General features: G+C 44.7%; 1 protein-coding gene across 2 annotated transcripts in view; it reads right to left on the reverse strand.

The window, feature by feature from the left end:
* Positions 1–1,927: 1,927 nt before the first annotated feature.
* The window catches only part of RIPOR2 (RHO family interacting cell polarization regulator 2), a 70,664-nt gene continuing 53,412 nt past the window's right edge, over positions 1,928–19,179 (reverse strand). The window contains exons 14-22 of one of the 2 annotated variants that reach the window (XM_082322115.1): positions 16,790–16,974; positions 14,765–14,933; positions 13,592–13,727; positions 12,487–12,648; positions 11,332–11,490; positions 10,071–10,273; positions 8,454–8,537; positions 6,309–6,399; positions 1,929–4,878 (exon numbers count right to left, since the gene is read on the reverse strand). In XM_082322115.1, coding sequence (XP_082178241.1) covers positions 4,778–4,878; positions 6,309–6,399; positions 8,454–8,537; positions 10,071–10,273; positions 11,332–11,490; positions 12,487–12,648; positions 13,592–13,727; positions 14,765–14,933; positions 16,790–16,974 — 1,290 coding nt within the window. In that variant the 3' untranslated portion in view covers positions 1,929–4,777. Of the gene's footprint in view, positions 4,879–6,308; positions 6,400–8,453; positions 8,538–10,070; positions 10,274–11,331; positions 11,491–12,486; positions 12,649–13,591; positions 13,728–14,764; positions 14,934–16,789; positions 16,975–19,179 lie in introns of both variants that reach the window. The other variant, XM_082322116.1, reaches the window with a different exon arrangement.

The raw sequence follows: 19,179 nt of genomic DNA on the forward strand, positions 1-19,179 counted from the left end.
GCCACAATCTCTTCTTTCACTGAAGTATCCTAAGGCTGCTCAGAAGTGCGATACGTCTACTAGCACTTCTCCCATAAAATGTGCATGTCCTAACAGGACAGAATTTCAGATATGTAAGACTGAAGTGTGGGGAGACAGGCCATTTGCAGGTGTCAGATGTTTCAAGAAGGAGCAGCTGCGCGAGGACTAGCAGAGGCAAGCAAACTGTGGGGAGGGTGGATGGTTTGTGTGAGGAAAAACTTTTATTTGGTTTAGCAAAAATACCAATTTTGGTGGAAACACCCATTGTATTTAAGAATGCGTGGAGGAGAAGTGAATAATAACTACTTGGCTGGGCAACTGAAACCACTTGGTGTTTGGCATCGTATTGCTTACGTGAGGGCCTACAGCAGCATCATGTGTTGCAGCTTATGTTGCAGCCTGTGCCTAAGTTGGGCATTGATTTTTGCAAGGAAGCACACTGCGTATTCATTTACTTTTCCTTAAGGGCCATCTGAGGTTGTTTCCTTTTCAGAACTGGATTTGAGCTTTTGAGCAGAAGGTTTGCAAATCTGCCAAGGCCGTGTGTTTCCAGTGCTCTGTTGTTGAGACTCAACTGCATTGTTATCAACGTTTTCTTCAACAGAAAATGTTATTGTCTCTTCTCGTTCTTTTAATAACACCAAGTAGTTCAGTGAATGATGATGGTGTTCTGAGAAACTTTAATTTGCTGCTGCTTTGTTGATCTGCCAACAACCGCCTGTAATGAAACGTGATCGGCGGTGTTGAAGGTCAAACCCTTGGGTACGACGATACCTGTGTCGTACCCTCGGGGCACTGCAGTCATTTGAAGGGGGGTGCTGTGGATCCCATCATCAGGATAATTCCATTGCAAATCAGCAAAGCAGCGGTCCATACTTAAGATATACAGTCCGGCAGTTGTACTGACCTAATTTTGAATGCTTAAAGTCAGCAATAATCCGTATATAACAGACGGCAGCATAGGGTAAAGCTATAGTAGACAGCTTTTCTGAAGGTACACCAGGTACAGGAGGAGTCCTACTAATAGCAGTGTGAAACTCTGGGCAGCCTAACTTAAGCTGCTGCTGTAGCTAGAGTAGTACAGAGGCGCTACAGGTTTGTATCTACCCAGCAGAACGCAGGGAGACGATAACAGCGTGGCAGGGGTAGGGAAAACCACCGTAGCTCATGAAAAGCATGAGGTAAGAATAAGCCACCACCAAAACCACCAGGCAAACCCCTTTCCAGAGCACAGTTTTCCTGGTGAAATCCCTATCTCTTCAGTCTCCACCGCTGCAGGTACAGGAACTTTTTCCTAACATATTTTTCTGGGGTGGCCCAGACCTTTAAATTTGTTCGAGTCAACCTGCTGCAGTGCTAAGAAAGAGGTTTTATAATTACTGCCTGCTGGTTCCTGCTTTGCTAGCTGGTAAGCATCTGTCTTGTTCCACTCACCTCTGTGCATCTGGTTTTTGCCTACTCCATTAAGGAGAGCTCTTGCATTAGCGTGGTAGGAAAGGGCAGCATTGTCAGCTCTGCAAGCATAAAAATGTGTAAGTTATGAGACAAATACATGGTTTGTTCCTTTTTATTTGCCTTCTGGTTTTGGAAGCTTTCAGGTTCATTCATTTTTTCAAGGGTTTGTTATGGGATTTTGTTTGGTTTTGTTCTTAATTTGAGTGTGATTTTTTCATATGTTGTCATGAATCGCGTTTAGATGTGATTGTTTTATTTACTTTTGTAAAACAGTATTAATGCTCAAAGTGAAATTTAGCCTCTATACATCTCTATCCCAGGTTCAAGCTTGTCAGTCTCAGATACCACAACAGGAACGAAATTTGGTTGAACTATTCCCACTAAAATTCCTGTGAATTTCCTCATGGACTTTATTGAGAGCAGGATTTGCTCCTATCTGGTTCATACGAGCTGTATACATGCTTTTTTAATGGTTATAATGGTGAGCAGATCAGCTTTAGGTTAATAAACTTCTCAAACGGTGGATTTAAACTACGATGAGATGAAAGGAGTTGTAAGTAGATATAAGCTCCGTGTGACGTGGTACGTGGTGTGACAAGGAGCGCCTTCTGTCTGAGATGAGCCTGTCTTCACAGAAGGGAAGAAGCAATCGGTGAAAGTTTGGTAACAGTCCGGGAGCCTCTTCAGCATATTTTCCGCTAGTCCTTGTGGAGCCTGGCTTGGTAAGTATCTTGAGTGATACGCAAAGCTGGGTTGCTCTGAACTTAAACTAGGAGTAGCTAGAAACGTAGGGTACTAGTGCTTGCTTGAAAGTAAACATCTCACTGGTTCCTAAGTGACAGTTCAGAATGTAGCACCTACAGCCCGACGACATCATAGCTTTTGCTTTAACAAAATCACGTTCCATGCAGTGATACACAAACTACAAGCAACCTTTTGACAGATAGTATGTGTTACAGGTGGGAGCTTTTGACAGATATGGGAGTATAAGAATATTCTCGTCTTATTTTTAAATAGGGTATGCCTCTTGCTGATGCTCTGGGATGGGAGCAAGGGCCTGCACACACACACATTGAAGCAACCAGGGCAGGAACACTGAGAGGGCACAGTCCTCCCCTTGCTTCCAAAATAGCATTTTAGTTTAAAACTGGCTTTTTTAAAACGTGCTGTGGTTCACCTCACAGAGGTACAACTAGGAGCAGTCGTTTTCACTATAGTTTCATCCCTTCTCTACTTTTCCTGCTTTTGTGGTTTGTGTTTATTTCAATCAGTAAAGCAGTTTGCCACGTACCCCGCCTTGGCCAGCAGAAAGATGAAAATGCGAGCTGTGCGTGTTAAAACACAAGCTAGTATTGCACCATTTCTCCCCCTGCACGAGAAGCTGCCGTTCTCTGTCTGCCCTCAGGCAGTAGTCCTTGGTACATTATTCATTTGCTCCAATTTAGATGTTTTTCTAAGATCTTAATGTTCTTCTAAGTCTTAACAAAGTTGATATGGTATGAAACACAAATTATTTCTGCTAGAAATCTAGCAGATTACTTCATATAATTTAGCTAAACTTTTTGAGATTGTCATAAAGTCTTGTCCTGGTGACCAGGCTTGAAAAGACAAATATTCCCTACCAGCCTCTTCCCTTAATAGGATTAAGCAGCTCCCTAATGGTTTGCCCCAAATCCAGCTGCAAGTAGGTGGCTCTTAATGAGCTGCTTACGGTACTGGCAGCTGACCTGCAGGATGTTTGAAGGTTGGATGGGCTGCTGATAGAAAGAGTGACTATACCCATGGACTGATGTGCTTAGTAATTAAAAAATAATATTTATTATAACTTAAATGTGCTAGGAAACATGGTGAGTACAAATGCCACAAAACTAAGAGAAAAAAAATTAAAAAAAAAAAAAGCAGAAGTCAATACAAAAGGACACCTTGGAAGAATTCAGCTGATGGGATAGGCATGGTATAAAAACCATAACGTGGCTATTTCACCTTCTGCAAAAAGAGTCTATATTCCTCAGTAAACAAGTAAGCATTTTGAACTGTACAAAATGTACTTTTTTAATTAAAGGAAGAATATATATCTTTGTAAATATACAGATATGTACATTGTTGTAACATTCACAGTAAAAAAAAAACCAAACATGCCAATGTGTTTGGCGCACGAGGCTTCCTTTTGATGTGAATTGTTTGCAATCTTTTCTATGTAGTCTATGCAAATTTGGATACTTTAATTGACATCTAAATAGCATTTCATGCATAATGAACACAGTACAAGAACACTCTTCTGTTAAATTCTATTCACCTCCTCTGTTAACTTAAGGCTCATAATCAACGGCTTGAAGCACTCGCTGTCTTTTATCCTTGCAGTGAGGGGGGGGGCACATTCACTTCACCCTCTGTTTATTACCGCCTCCGAGGTCCACTTCAGTTTGTTCTAGTTCTCTATGTTGAAATCACTCTATAGAAGCTACGATCCACTAATTAGAGTGTATGAAATCCAATCCCGCCTGCAACTTACAGGACCAAATGGCTTTGGGGACTCGCGCAATTAGCTGTGTTCACTCCTCCTCGTGTGCTTTACCTTTTCATTTAGTTTTTGGAAACCTACGTGATTGATTGATCCCCCTCACAAATCTCTGGATTAATGACGGTTCGTTGCTGGAGGGCAAGAGAAAGGAAATAAAAGACCAGCGGAGGCATTTAGAATGAGTCATCCAAGTGACACCTCCCGGGGTTTACATCATGCTGCTTCTGGAGGCACAACTTGAAGAAACTTGCACTGTATTTCATTGCTGAGACAACACGGAGAAAGCCGAGTGGTGTACCCTGCCACTGGAGCGCTGCTGGGGACACTACATGGCAGCAGATGCTTCGCTCAGGGTTGAAGAGAAAGCTTCTCTGCAGTCCTGCCCGGGTGGCCTACTTGTCCTTCTTAGGTACAGTATCTCAAGCTTTCACGACAACTTCAAGGAAGTAAATGTAATAGTAAAATATATGAAGATGCCAAATTCTGAAAACTCACAGCAGTTTGTTGAGGCTGAATAACTGCAATTACGTTATTTGTTACAAACCAGTCAAGAAAGTATTCTTCCTTAGCATCCAACTGTTCCATCATGAGCTGCAAAGAGGAGCCGATAGTAACCCTTAAGCTGGATTTTAGATTTTGCTTTTCCGTAAAAAGTCTGTAAATTGCTACATTTTGGGACATTCTCATGGAATTCTTCAAAGCCTTCCTTCTGCTCCCCACACTGATGTGCAGCTCCATCCTACTTTAATGACTGTTAAATGTCGGCAGGTTCTTTTCCACCTAAAAAGCTGTGGCAGCTTCAGTTCCACGGCGGCTTCCGACTTTAACAAATTCCCGGGGAAATTTGTCCAGCTGTTCGTATGCCAGTCTCCCATCTTCACCTGAATGCAAAATGTTAAAGCATAATAACGTGTTATATCATTGCCCTACAACATTTAAAATACTGGATTCTCTGCTGTTAGAAAGTACTGATCTGCTGGTAACTTATTCCCATTCTTAAAAATTATTTTGTTGAAGGCAACTTCAGAAATTACTTGGAAAAAATAAGCATGCTCTGAATGTTCTAATTAATTTTTTTTCTCATGTAATTTGCTGGTTTTATCTAGAACAAACAGAAGCAGACGTGGCTTGTATGATTAGATGACAGGATCTGTACACTTGTCTTACCAAATCACCTGTGGTGCTTGTCAAGGTCTCAGCTGCAGCTGTGATACACTCGAGGCAGATGATGTTTATCCACTTCTACTTTGGACAATATAAAGTTTACCCACTTCTCACTTCCTAGCACTTTAAAGAAATGAGTGCACCCACATCTTTACTTACATACTGCTGAAAAAGAGGAAGCAGTAGGTTGGCTGAATTTAACTATTTGTCTCTGTCAAACCCTTTTCTCTTAGGTACTGTCATCTACACGCACCTGAAGAGAGCATTGAGCCTAGTGTGTTGAATTGACCATTAGGAATCAAAATGTTCTCTGTCTGTCATATAGAAGAATGGCCATACAAATCTCCCAGTGTTTTCAAAAGTGTCCCTGGGCTAGTTGGTTTCTAACCTCAGCAATAACATGTCCAGCAGCAGAGTGAATTCCTGCTGAACTGGTGAATGAAAGAGAGTACCTTTGGAGAGCTTGCCGAACTACAATTACAGATGGACACACACGCATGGAGTGGAAATTCATGCTTAGCCTGAAGGCCAGATAAATACAATTTTTCTGTGCTGCTGAAGTACTGGGGCCCTGAAACTGTGCAGCCGCACTTGCAGTCACGTACTGCTGTGCAGCCAGATTACAGGTTCATGAACAGGGTATCTGTCGTCTCAAGGACAAACAAAGGTCAGTGCAAGGTGCCTGAGGTACTGAGTGAAGGAGGACTTGCAGGCTAGGGTCCGTGCAAATAAGCACATAGAGATAATTTAGATTCAGTGAACACTTGGCAGTGCTAATGGCACTTGAGAGTGTGACAATGGCACTGCAGGGGTGACGGGAGGGGATCCCCAAGAGAAGGGTGTAGGATATGCAGCAGGCAGTGTGCCAGTCCTGCCTCCTCAAGGCTGCTCGGTGTTCAAATTCATTATGAATTATTTCTGTTTGTCAACTTCTCCTTTGCTATTTTTCCTTTTCTACTTCCCCCTCCAGACTCACACAATTCAGTTCTTCTTTGGTCCATTTTCATCATTTTCAAAATGAATGGTTTCTAATATATATATTTTCTAATGTGTTTGAGTCTCTACATAAAAAGTTTTGCTTCAGTTAAGAGTCTCGCATTTGTATAACTCAGGTGTCTTACATGCTGCTCTAAAACAGGCAACTCACCAAGTGAGAGCAGGGTTTCGGACGCCACTTTTCTGATCTCTTCGTTGTCAGACTGGCAGAGCGTGACCAGCATTTTAATGCTCTCGGGAGCCTGGGAAGTGTAAAAAGAACCGCATTAGCACCGCACAGTACAGCACGGTTTTATTTCACAGCCCTGTCTGGAAACAGTGGCCACCCTCTGCATTGCCCTTCCTACTCCAGGGGGAGGGCCTTGGTGGGGACATGAGGAATGGGGTTTCCCTGAGGGGGAGCACCTAGGACAAGGCATATTTTCTGTTGTCAGCATGGACCCTTTCTAATTTTCCTACCCTATGTGCTACATGCATGAATCTGGCTGATTGATTAGCCACTTCTGACCATAGGCTGGGTGATGGGCCATGGGACAAGGCAACAAACGTGCCAAGGCACGGGTATGGCAGGGAGAAGAACAGGAGACAGACGGCGAGGGAATGAGTTTCACACTGAGCACGTCCAACCTGGTAGGTCTGAGAAGGTTGCTCTTGCCAGGCTAACTGTGTCTACAGGGGCATGTTGGCTGTCCAGGCCAGTTGCTTCACCACAGTCTCCTCGCTGACACCTGCACTCACCAACATGTCCACGTTTTTGCCTTGCCTCTCCTATTTTGGGAAGAAAGCAAGCAATAATCCTGTTCTCTGCTACAAAAATGTCAAGACGTTTGGGGAGGGCAGCTGTCATAGTGTCTCTGGCAGGCTATTTAATACGGTAAGAGAGATGAGTGAAAGGAAGGGCAGGTACTGCCCTGGTGTGACACATAGAAGATGCTCTGAGCCACAGAGACAGGATTTGTTATGAGCCTTCTCAATCCGGGGGGCACGGGTCTAGTCTACAATGCTCTGAATCACCGCTTAGCTACTGCAGCCATTAAATCTCACCACCCTGTCTCAAACGTGGTCACTTGTGCTTGACTCAGGGCAAGTCTGCAGTGGGTGCATACTGGCGACTACAGCTCGAACACTGACGTGAGTGATGGGGCCACAGCAACACAGATGGGACCTGGTGCAGCTGACATGGTTTGATGTGGATGAGACTGCCATTTGGTCAGCTTATCCACAGTCACCTATCAGTTGGAGCATTCCCATCCGTGAAATAATATCTGCCAGAAAGGCTTCAGCTTTTTTTTTTGAAGATCCCAAATGACAGACGTCCTTTTCCTTAGTAGTTTTTTTTTCGCAGCAATTGCCATTCTTACTGTTCAAGATGCATCGGAGCCACACTGCCAGTTCCCACCGCTGGTTCCTAGTGTGCCCTTTCCTGAGAGATCAAAAACCCCACTGAGCCCTGCATGCAGCAAAGGTGTAATCCCCCTCACCATTGCTTCTCAGAGATTCCTGCCAGCATCTCGTTCAAGGGAAAACATTTTTTCCCTATTTAAACAATATTGGATTATGTATTGGATGGTATCAGTTCTGGCTGGGATGAAGTTCCATTTTAGAGCTGTCTTCTCCAGGGGACAGTTTTGAGGGAGAAATAATCAGTCTGTGGTGGGTCTGTCTGATGGAAACGGTTTTTTTGGCTCAGTGTCCTGTACCAGTCGGGCTTAGGCGGCTGCTGTTTCCCATGGCTCTGTACAGCCAAAACAAAAGCAGCATTTTTCCTTCCCGTCATGGGAGTGCAGAAATGGTACAGACACTAGCTGACGCTGTAGCACCCAGATGTACCAGCTGTTTGTCCGTGTGGTTTGTACTTGCTGCTTACAGCTGCTCTGTGTGGTGTCACAAAATGAGCTGTGACCGGTCTCTCCCTTTCTCTTCTCCCGCTGCAACCCATGTGCATTACAGCTAATTGTATCCTGGGAGAGGATGATTTTTTTTTCCCCTGCCAGTCAGTAGTCTGCAGATGAATAATTTTTTTTTCTCTGTGATGTGGAAGTAAGTCTCCTAAAATCAGTCTGAGAGGGAGGAAAACATAAACTTCATCATCATCACAGAGCCTGGCTGTTTTTGAAATGAAGCTTCTAAACTGTTCCCAAACATCATGGTATCTGTAAAAGGATGCAGTGCGGTAATGCAAAACAAAAGCACTGCTGCTGCTGCTATCGCAATTTCTGTTTTGTTGTTTGTACCTCTCAGATGTCCTTTCTTTAGAGTAAAGCCAAGTGCCACAACTGAATTCCTTGTCTCTTACCTTGAGGTATCTTAGAGCCAAGCAAGCTGCCTTCTGCAGCTGGAGGTTGGGCTGGGTTAGTGCTTCACAGTAATAAATCAAGGCCTGAAAACAGATAAAGAAGAGTAGCAATGAAAATGTCTGTGCCTGTGTGGAGCAGAAAGGTGAGCGTGGAGGCATTGCTACCCTACTAAAGAGAGAGGGACTGCAGCCGGCCTCCCTGGCAGTGAGCACGTGGGACAGAGAGGGACAGCCCCTGCTACAGGTAATGTGGTGGGATAATTCCCTACAGCAGATCCAGGCCAGGCCACTAGTTACAGCTCAGTGGGAGTCTGTAGTCTCAGGCCAGCTTTTGGTGAGGAAAAGTTCATGTTAAAGTGAGAAGCATGATCCGGCACCCTTGAAGGCCTTTCTGCATAAATTGCAAAAGAGCTTTAAATGGGCCTTAGAGTCTAAATAGCTCAAGGGTTGACCCTTGAGATGGTCTCTCTAATGTAGGGATAGTAATGAATGGGCTGGGATGGACCCCAGAGGGACTGCAAATAACTATTACAAGGTTAGCCTGAGCTGCTAGACCAGTTTACTGCTTGGTCCTAGAAATTAGTAGCTATTACTGAGCAAACAAAGCCAGTGTGAGCAGCAAATCTTGGTGGCAGTCGGCTGTGCAATGAACTTATCTATATCTGCAGCATAAGGCTGCATAAAGCCCTCGTACAAGGCACCTTGTCGTTCTTCCTGCAGGTAGTGAACCAGCTATCAGCTACACACACCTGTTCCAGGAAAAGGTTATGTTTGGCCTGAGATGCTGCCTCCATGAAGCTGGGGAGGGGGGAGGATGGTATGAGGTACCAAGAGGCTGCAAAAATGGAAGATGAAGCGAGAGGGCAAGCAAAGAGGGGACTGGATCGACAGAGAAGAACAGCAAAGGGTGAGCTCCTTTTTCTCCTCCCTCTGCCTTCCTTCTACCACTCTTCCTCTTCCAGCTGCCTTTTCTTTCACTCTCTCCTGACAGGGAACAAGAAGGATAGTAGGGAAAGGTCTGCCATGAAAGGGTAGAAGCCAACCCCTAATTTCTTCTTATTCCTCTTCTCCCTTCTCTTTAATTTCTGTGTTTAATCTGGCCCTGCTTGTTGCCTTTGGTATCTGTGATTGACTCAAATCTTACATCTCACAGCTGAGCTGTGGTGGCCCAAGGCAGTCCATCCCCTCCAGAAATGGTGGGAGGTCCCATAGATGCCAGCCTCCTTTGGGAAAAATGTAAAAATCTCAGACCTACATCTTTGCATGTTGACGATGACAGGGACTGTTGCCTTGAAGCCCTGGGCTGAAGCCAAGTCTGAGACAGGCCAGCAGAAATGCTGAAGTGTGGAAGACAGCTGGAGAGCACAGCACTAACTAAGCATTTGCAGAGTTTTGGTTAGTACCTGTTCAGTGTAATGACAGGTAGCAGCAGACTGGCATAACGACAGAAACAGACCTGGGTATTTGCAGAAAAATTAGACAGGAAATCCCTCAGGATCAGTTTAAACCAAGCTTGGAGCAACTATTTTATACGCATAGACATTTGAGACATACAGGCGGAAAAAATGTCATGATGATACAGGTTTCTTATGCGATAGGTGATTTTCTGCCACTTACCTTCTCCCTGAAGTGCCTGTTTTCTGCGGTAGCTGTCAGAAGTGATGCCACAGTCTCACTGACTTCATTTTTATTTTCATTGAGAAGTAAAGCCAAAGCTCTCAAAACTTCTTGCTGTGGTGGAAGGTTATTGGAGTTTATTTTGGCCACATTTTGCTGCAGTTTTCCATCTTTCACTGACTGCAGCACCTGAACCACAGAGGCTAGAAGTGCAAAAGGAAGGTTCTTATTACTTATTTTATCTTCTCGATATTTCAGATTGCTCATTTCCCTGCTAGCAATCCTCAATTTTTACTAAACACACAAAGGACAGGAAAAATCCCCATCTGAGCAATTGCTATGGATCCGTATTGCGGTGTGTCTGCATGGGGAATTGACTGGGCTTTAAGTTGGGCCAGTTTCTCAGATATTCTACCAAAGGAGGAGATGAGTAGATGGGCTAGGTGGGACACTGCGGCACTTACGCCCACCCAGAGTTAAGGGCCTGCCTGTCAAAACTTCACTTTCTGCTGGAACATGTAAATCCTCCCTATAACAAGTGAAATCCAATATTGTCAGTGTATTGCCTTCCAGGGCATCTTTGTGAGAGCTTTTCCTAGGCAGATTGATGTCTGCCACCTAGAGCCAGGGCTAATGTGTTTCAGAGGTGGGCTGAAATGCCTTTTTCCTTCCAGGTTTTTGAGTAAAAGCTCCCCAGTATGCTCAAATAAAAATGAAAACTAGGCAAGGTTTCTCAAGCTCCCTCTCAAATAGAGAAGAAGAACACTTGGCTTGCCAGGGATTGCAGTCTAGCACACTCTGCAGAGCGTCTGCTTCTCTCTTTAGCTCTCAGTGGCAGAGCCTGCCAAACACCGAGGAGCTGTGATCCCTTGCTCCTCAGAAGATCTCAGCACTTCAGAAGGTCTTTCCATAAAGGATGATGAAAGACCGGAACGTCATCCAAGCTGCGGGCACAGAAAACTTCCCAGACCTTAGGCCCAGCCCACCACCATCAGCCATTTCCTAAAAACTAATTCTTTCAACATATTTCTTTCCCATTCAAATACGGAAATAGAAATGACTGAGGGTGTATCTGCATCAGCTCCTTTCCCTTGATATGTACAACTGTTCAGGTGCATTCAGACTTAGTATCCAAGGCACTTCTTTGTCTCCTTTCCCCCCTTCTTTTGTAAAATCAGCCTCAGGGCTGAACTGTTTTGTGCTGAGCTCAGAAGGACACCGATGTACTCCCCCGTTAGCCACCAGAATTTATATACCCTACCTTCTTTTGCGAGCTGCAGCAAATAGCTTCCAAGGTCATTAACACTGTGGCTGGCAAAATAGTTGTAATACTGAAAGACGGTAATGATCTCGGAGGACATGCTGGAGTAGAGGACAGGCTCCGTCCGGTCCAGGATCTGAGACACCAGGATCCTGAAAACTGCAGGCAGCCACAAACAAAGGGATGCGTTAGTGGGAGCAGAAGCTGTGGGCAAAATGCTGCAGTCCACTTCAAAGCCAGAAAGAAAGAAACCTATTTGCCAAGCCAGATACTTCCCAACCTCCTCAACTGTGGTTGGTTTGGTTAGAAGCTAGACAGACCTTCTCCCTGTCTAGCTGTCATCACCAGAGGATATCTTTTTAACGATGAACCTCTGCCAGTTTACGGATGGCTAGTGCAGTTTCCTACCCGATACAGCATCCTTTCTACCCAAATGATACCCTGCATCGCTAAACACATACCCACATGCACTGCCAGCTGCATCTCCGCGATGCGACGGAAGTAGGGGGGATGCGCACAGAAGCAGGATTTGGCTTTGCTTGTTTTTATGTTCCTGCGTGAGCACATGGCCTGCAGAAAGCTAGTTTGAGGCACTGTCTGTGAGAGCTGTAGCGTGGAGCAGGAGGAAAAACACTGCCCTGGGTAGGCATCTGCAATGCGGGTGCCCACATCTGAGCAAGTCACACTACATCCCCGTTCTAGCCCAGGGAGAGCTAGTCAGTGTGGTACATCTCACTTCAAATAGGAACCTATATTCAGATAGACTCACTTGGCTGCATATTAATTCCATCCCAGTGAACCGTAATGGGGTACAGACATCATACAGACACATAAAATTAAGTGAGAGGATTCCTACTTCATTGAATCACTTACAAACCTGTATATGGGAACAGACTTACTTTCCCATTAGCTCATAAACTTTAAAACAATATTTTCTTTTCTGCTCACCTCACCTTTTCTCCTATTCTGATCTGATTATTTTGGACCAAAACTGTTTCAAGAGTTGTAGCATTAATTTTCACATGAGATCTTGGAGCCATGGCCAAACAGACCTCCAAGGGGTTGGAAAACAAAGCAATGAAGGTTGAGTAAAGCCCAGTATACCACTGTTCTCCATTTTGATGACTGACACAATTTTTTTGCATCAGTTGGTACCTGTTTCTGCAAGTCCTGGACACTCCTCATTCACTGTGGTGGCAAAATTGATATCCAGCTGCTTCATCATCTTGTCTGCAGATGTGTGATACACTCCTGAAGAGCCAGTACACTTCATCCAGAAAGCCAGCAGCGACAGCTTCTTGTGGAACTCTGGAATCGCTGGAGGAGAAAACAAAATGAACAATGAAACAAAGCCGTGCTGGAAGCATCAACTTCCAGAAGAGAAAAGATGGCAAAAGTGGAGGAAATCTCACCCAGCCCACTGATGGACAACTACTGTTTGGTGGGTTGCCCTGTGCCATTACCTTCACAGAGCATGATCATGTGTGCACCCTAAGCTTGTAACATGTTTTTTCTGTTTCCCATGGTAGAATGTGAGAAAATTTGCTCCTGATTCAGTTCTGGACACTGATGTCTCATCCTTTTAAATATGACGAAATACTAGGGGAATACTGCAAATGGTCCACACAAGACTGGTCCCTGTCCTAGCACTGCTCTGTGGCCTTGGGTAAAAGTCACTCAATTTTGCCTCAGTTTTCTGATAAGCAAAGTAAATACACCATGGTATATTTGCCTATCCTGCCAGAATGTTCACAAGGGTGAGTAACTAAGTGTTTGTCAAACTCTTCCAAGGTATTAAAATAGACACAACAACAACACAAATATTTAAATAGTTCTCCACAGAGATGACAAAAAATAGTATTTTTGGATAAACCATTCAAGGAGATGTATTATGCCTCTGATAGTATAAGGCAGATCCCCTCTTTCCTGAGGTAAGAGGAGTGGAAGATTTTGGCTCTTCAGAAGTGGCAGCATCCCCACCCCACCACAGCAACGACCTCTGTTCATCTTCTGCACATCAAGCAGGATAAGGATAAGTCCTTTCTCTTCTCACCTGCTTATTTCTGGATGCCAGCGCTGAAGATAAAACAAGGCCCCTGACCAACCCTGGTGACTGCTACATCTGCTGGTAACTGTGAGTCGACCTTACTACGGTGGCATCTCCTGCAGTGGTGGTGAGCTCTGCACAGGGATTATTTCAGCAGGCACACATGCCCAAACAAACCTTTTTCAGAAGGAAAACCTCTAACTTGCCTCTTACCATCAGTAAGGGAGGTGATGTTTCCCAAGTTCTCGGTGCTGATCTCCGCGATATTCTCCATCACGAGGATCTGCCTAGACAGCTTATCCAGGAGGTCTCTTGCCACGAACGGTGTTTTACTGGAGAACACAATTTGCTGGTGAAGAAAAATGGGAAGAGAGGAAAAGGAGTCATTGAGCAAAAAAAAAAAAAAACTCAGAAGAAAACAAAAAACCTCCAAAACACCTGGCATCTGAAAAAGTGCAATGGCAAATTCATTGCCTGGAACCATGGGATCTCCTTAACTTCAAAAGCTTTTTGTCTCTGGGATATTTTATGGCCCTCATTGATATGCATTGTTGCTTATATCTTTAACATCTACATCCAGATCCAGGCACTTGAGTATCCAAGCAGCCATTTGCATAAGTAGTTTCTGATTTATACACTCTGCAAAGCTAAAGGAATCCGTCATCATAAGCATTTAAGCCAGAAAAGAATATTAGTCTGACTTTCACATAACATAGGCCACGGACTTCCAGGACATGCCTGCCTGGAGGCAGACCGCAGGTCACTCTTTCTCCACTCCGTTTCAGCTCTGATCAACTCCTCAGGTGTCTTTATTAATTTGGTGCTTTTTCCTTGATAATACTTCCTGCTGCTGACATCTGCATTTTCTTCAGCAGTCCACGTAAATATTGTTCATGTCAAATCTGCTCCGTGTGTGGACACAGTTCGAGCTCACTTCCCCCAGCTGCACATTTGCTGTGTACTCTTATACTTAAGCCAAAAACCTCCCTTTTTCTCATACTTGTGAGTCAGCAAAGTGTCCAGCTCAGCACTAAGGGTGCTGGAATCAGACTCGCTCTGTATTGCTTCAGTGGGCCTTTGGGAAAATAAAAGTAATTATATCTAAGATGGAAAAGCCAAGTAATTGCAAAGAGGAAGCTGCAGTATGTTTTGACTCATCAGGAAAACCCTGATGCCCTCCCTTGCTAGGGTGGCTTGCTGGAGGTTTAAAATCACATTTGCTGTGCTTGGGCTCTGAAAAAAACCCCTCTAAAAGACTGTGCTAGTTAGCTTCGAGCACAAACAGAGAATTTTGATGTCCCGGGGGGCTGTCATGCACTGCCTTCCCTGTGCGTGTTGCAGACAATCTCTCCAGCTCACACACCCTAAATGAGCTAGGCCCGGTACCTGAATGAGCTGTGTGCAATACTGCAAGTGCTTAACTATGGTTATATCGAGGCTGTCGTTCCCTGTGGTCAGGGGCAGAGGGCTGCCGGCCACGCTGGTGCCCACGCCCGTGTCCTCGGTGAGAGCTTCGCTCAGGTGGCCTCTGGCTTCTGGGTGCTCCGTCCTGTAACTGGGGAGGGATGAGGGAGGGAGGTCAGTGCGCGGCCGACTGCCGACCCGGCAGACACACGCACGCAGGCTCACTCAGGGTGACGAGCAACGAGCACGGCAGAAGAGCTGAAAGCAGCCAGAAACCTCGCGATGAATACATCATATCGCAAAGGAGCAGTGCTGCCCTGGCTGGGCTGTCCCCTCAAGTGGGTACAGCCCTCTGGCCCCTGACTGGTTTGCCTTGAGCGATGCGATGCCCTCACCAGCAAGCCTTTTTAACCGCCGGTTACTGTCGCTTGGTGGTGACAGTGTTTTCCCCCATCTCTTGATAAATCATCTCCCCAGTCGCTCTGGATTAAGCCCCCTTACAATTTGTGCCATCCCGAGCACCGAGCTGCTAAGAACAGCTCAGTGCTTCTGGTGTCCTCCTGCTGCCAGCTTTAATGCTCATCGCAGAAGGAAAGGAAAACCACTGCTGGAGTAAGAGACATGATGTTTTCATACGCTGTTTTAGGCACAATGTGTACTGTTTTAGGCACAATGTGTACAGCTTACTTTGCCAATCGTTTTTGTAAGAGCGTAAAGCTAGTTTCACTGTGTTTTAAATCATTATTTCCAACATTGTCTTGTTGTCCAAATGGTCCTCCCTGTGTTTAAATGTAAAGGCCGAGGTCAGTCCCCAGATGGCAAGTGTATTTGGCTGTAAGTTCGGAAGTTTCAACACTTGCAATCTTTACACTGAGTCACACACTTACACATCTGAAAATGGAAGCAGGGATCTACACTGTCTGGGGATGAGCCAGAGGGGAAAAAAGGAAATTTTAACTTCTACTTTAACTTAAAAGATTTTAGTTGCTTTCTAAGTTAGCTTATAACTAACTTACTTAAATTTTTGCTGCTTATGTTAAATTTATGCAAACGTGCCTGGTTAAAGCCAGATCCTTAAATCAATGCAGACTGAACCGAGCTCAGAGTGCCAATTTAGCAAGCAACACAATTCTCCAAGTCTTTCTTCCCACCAAGTCTTATTCTGTAAAGAGGATATGCAGTGAGACGGTGGGAACTGCATGGTGGTTGCTTATTTGCACTCAAAATTGTTTTAAACAGGCCACGATAAGCTGCAAGAAGGACAGCTCCCTGGTTGGAAAGCATGGGGCGCGAGGGAACCATGTTCTTTTCTTTGTTCCCAGCTCTTGTGCCGCTTACGTGCCTGCTGGGCATCGTGTCAGCTCCGAGGATGCAAACATGCTTTTAGGATCTAATGATTGAAACACAGCATCATAAGGTCACACGACAATGACAGACCATGGCACAAACACCACAGCTTTTTCTTTTTTTTTTTTTTTTCTCTCAGAAAGACCAAAAATGATGAAAGAAGGGCAGGTAACACGCAGGGCCATGAACAGAGTACCAGTCATCACTCTTACATTCCAAAGGAAACCTACACCATGCTGCTTAAATCTGGCCCTGTGTTATTGTTACTGACAAGCTTAATCCACTGCAAAGACTCATTCGGCTAGAGAGAAAAGACAAAGGGAGGGGGGGAAAAACAACAGAGGATTTAGTAATTACATCCAAGGAAAGCCAGGTCCAAACCTATGTCAAGGAAGAGGCTCTGCCAGTATTGATGTCAACTTAATTTAATTTACCCTTCTCCTTTGGAGGACAGATTGCGTATATTTGAACAGGAAAAAAATGATCCTGGAAGCTAAAGATTTTGTATGCAGCAGCCACGGGGAACACTCTGACCCTATGAAACTCATCAAGGATTACTCAGTCTTCCTTGAATAATGTGTGCACCGGGATCCCCTGTTAGCGACACAGAGCTAGGTATCAGTTTGGCGTAAGCACAGCTGGCAGTTACTACAAACTTACCTATTCTTCTCAATCTCAGTGTCTGAAAATACTGAGTCTGCACCTCCTCCACCATTACAAACCTCCACACCACCACCATCCTCATCATCAAAGTCAGAGGTGTTCAGGAAATCAAAGCTTTCTAAAGCACTTTCAACTGTTAGACTTAAACTGGAGGACCTGCTTCGGCTTACTGCTGGCTTGCACTGCAAAGGCAGAACAAACCAATGAAAACCCCAGATATTAGCTACTACTGAAAGAAAAGAAAAAAAGGATAAAGCTTAAAACTTTCAAATTCTTCATTTTATTTTTAAAACTTCATTTTATTGGCTGTTTCATTTCAAACCTTCATATTCATAGCACATACAATCAAAGCCTGAGAACTGGAAAAACCCTTCCCTTCTTCTTCCCCTCCCCATCCTACCCCTTCTCTTCCCCAAAGGAAAACCCTCAAAGGCAAAAATTCGATGTGTTTTATAGACACGAGAAGCACATCTTGAATCCAAATGATGCAGCTTTCAGCATCCTCCAAAAGGAGAGACGGCAATTCACACACTGGAAGTTGAAAGGGGAAGGCACGTTCCGTAATTGCTGTTCTAGCTACAGAAGCCAATTTATACATATCCAATGGCACAACCGGATTTATTCCAGATGTAACTCCAACGGACCTTAGCCAGGAATGAATTTGGTGCCATATCGGCAGATTTATTCACGGGATGAGCGGACTTTTGTGGTCTTTGAAGCTACATGGCTTATCAAGGGAAAGCCGATCAGGCATCACGTTCCTAGGTGACAGAGAAAGGCAGCATTGTAACTCAAAAATTCATAGCGCTAGAGATGGGGGGAGCCATCCTGTCTCACCGCTGGGAAGAAATGCAACTGAAGCCCTGCTGCTGCTGTAGGACGTACCAAAGGCCCTGGTCCCATGTGCTGATTCATCCAGATGCGCTCACAGAGTTGCTTCCAGGGTCACCTTGCAGGATCAGATGTAACTTGAGGGATCACCTCCTTTGGTTTGTGCAATGACTTCTTCAACACCTTTAACACTATGTCATTATTTGACCAGAACAGCCAGGAGCGACCGGTGCCATTCCACAAGCCACATCGTCCAGTCCCAGGCAGGAGCCAGGACTTTGTCTCCGTTTGTAGGAAGAAATGCATTGGTCTCCAAGTTCAGACTCAGCACCAGCTCCTCTAGAGCTGAGGAGGCTTGGAGTTTTGTTTCCAATTCATTTGCACACAGTATGAATGCTATAATGGTCATATGTTAGCACTTATGATGCTTGACACCTTAAACTGACCGTACAGTAATTAGCTGATCAAACACACTCCCAACACCTCTGTGACAGAGGTGGCTGCTGTATCTTGCTTCCTCTGCGGCACCAATGGTTTTAGCAACCACTTCTTTCAGGGCTGGTAGTGCAGTTTCTTCAGGCAAAAGCAAACAGCAACATGTGGGCTTCTCCTTTTCTCTGCTGGTCTGATATTGCCAAGAGAGATTTCTTTAGCCACAGTTGGATTCCAGCTCAGCCTTTTTGCACGGGGAGCCCAGCACGGCTGCTGGCGATGCTGAGTGTTGGTCTGCAAGCTGATCAATAGGCGGCACACAGACATTAAGCAGATCTGGAAAAGGCATCCTTCTCCAGTGTGCAGGAATCCTGTCTGCACAAGTCCGTCCTCTTTCTTCCCCCCATCCCACGTCTGTCCCTTTGTGACTTCTGATAAAAGGAGTGTAAATAAACAGTCTCCATTGTCCCTCCACTGTTTGGATAGTTGACCTCTTTTGTACAAGCTGCGGAGCAGCCAAGAACTTAAAAAATAATAGTAATAGTAGCTTTGCCTGCTTGAACCTCCTTGGGAAACAGCGCAAGAAACAGGGGCTGCAGGCTGTCAAAAAACACTTAATTTGGGAAAGTATCATGCAGCTGCAAACACCAATGGAAACAAAGATGTTAACAAAGTTTCTTTGTAAAAAGATAATGCTGAAGGATAAATGCTTCCCTCCTTCTTCCTCAGCCATGTTTTTAAATGATGAGGCTTAAACGACTAGCAGACCAACTTGCATATGAATATGAAGCATTTGAAATGATTATTTCCCATGTAACACTCTGCACAGTAATGCGTCATGAGTTATTATTCATGGGAGAGACATGAGTCACAGTGATCAGCAGTAAACGTATTAATAACACACATGCAAAACCCTTTTCTTCTTTCTAATTTTCAACGTTATGTCCATCCTGGTGTAATGACAGGATGTCTCTCATTTTAAAAATGGATGGGGGAAATGGAAAAGGCTTGGAAAAAGCTTAGGCTATATGGGGATGGCAACCTTCAGTGAGACTTGTGCTTCTAAATCTCTTTGGCAATTTAGAAAATCCAGCTTGTATGGCTACAAGGCCTGATCCTCAGCT

Source organism: Platalea leucorodia (assembly GCF_965183815.1).
Source record: "Platalea leucorodia genome assembly, chromosome: 1".
NCBI lineage: Eukaryota > Metazoa > Chordata > Aves > Pelecaniformes > Threskiornithidae > Platalea > Platalea leucorodia.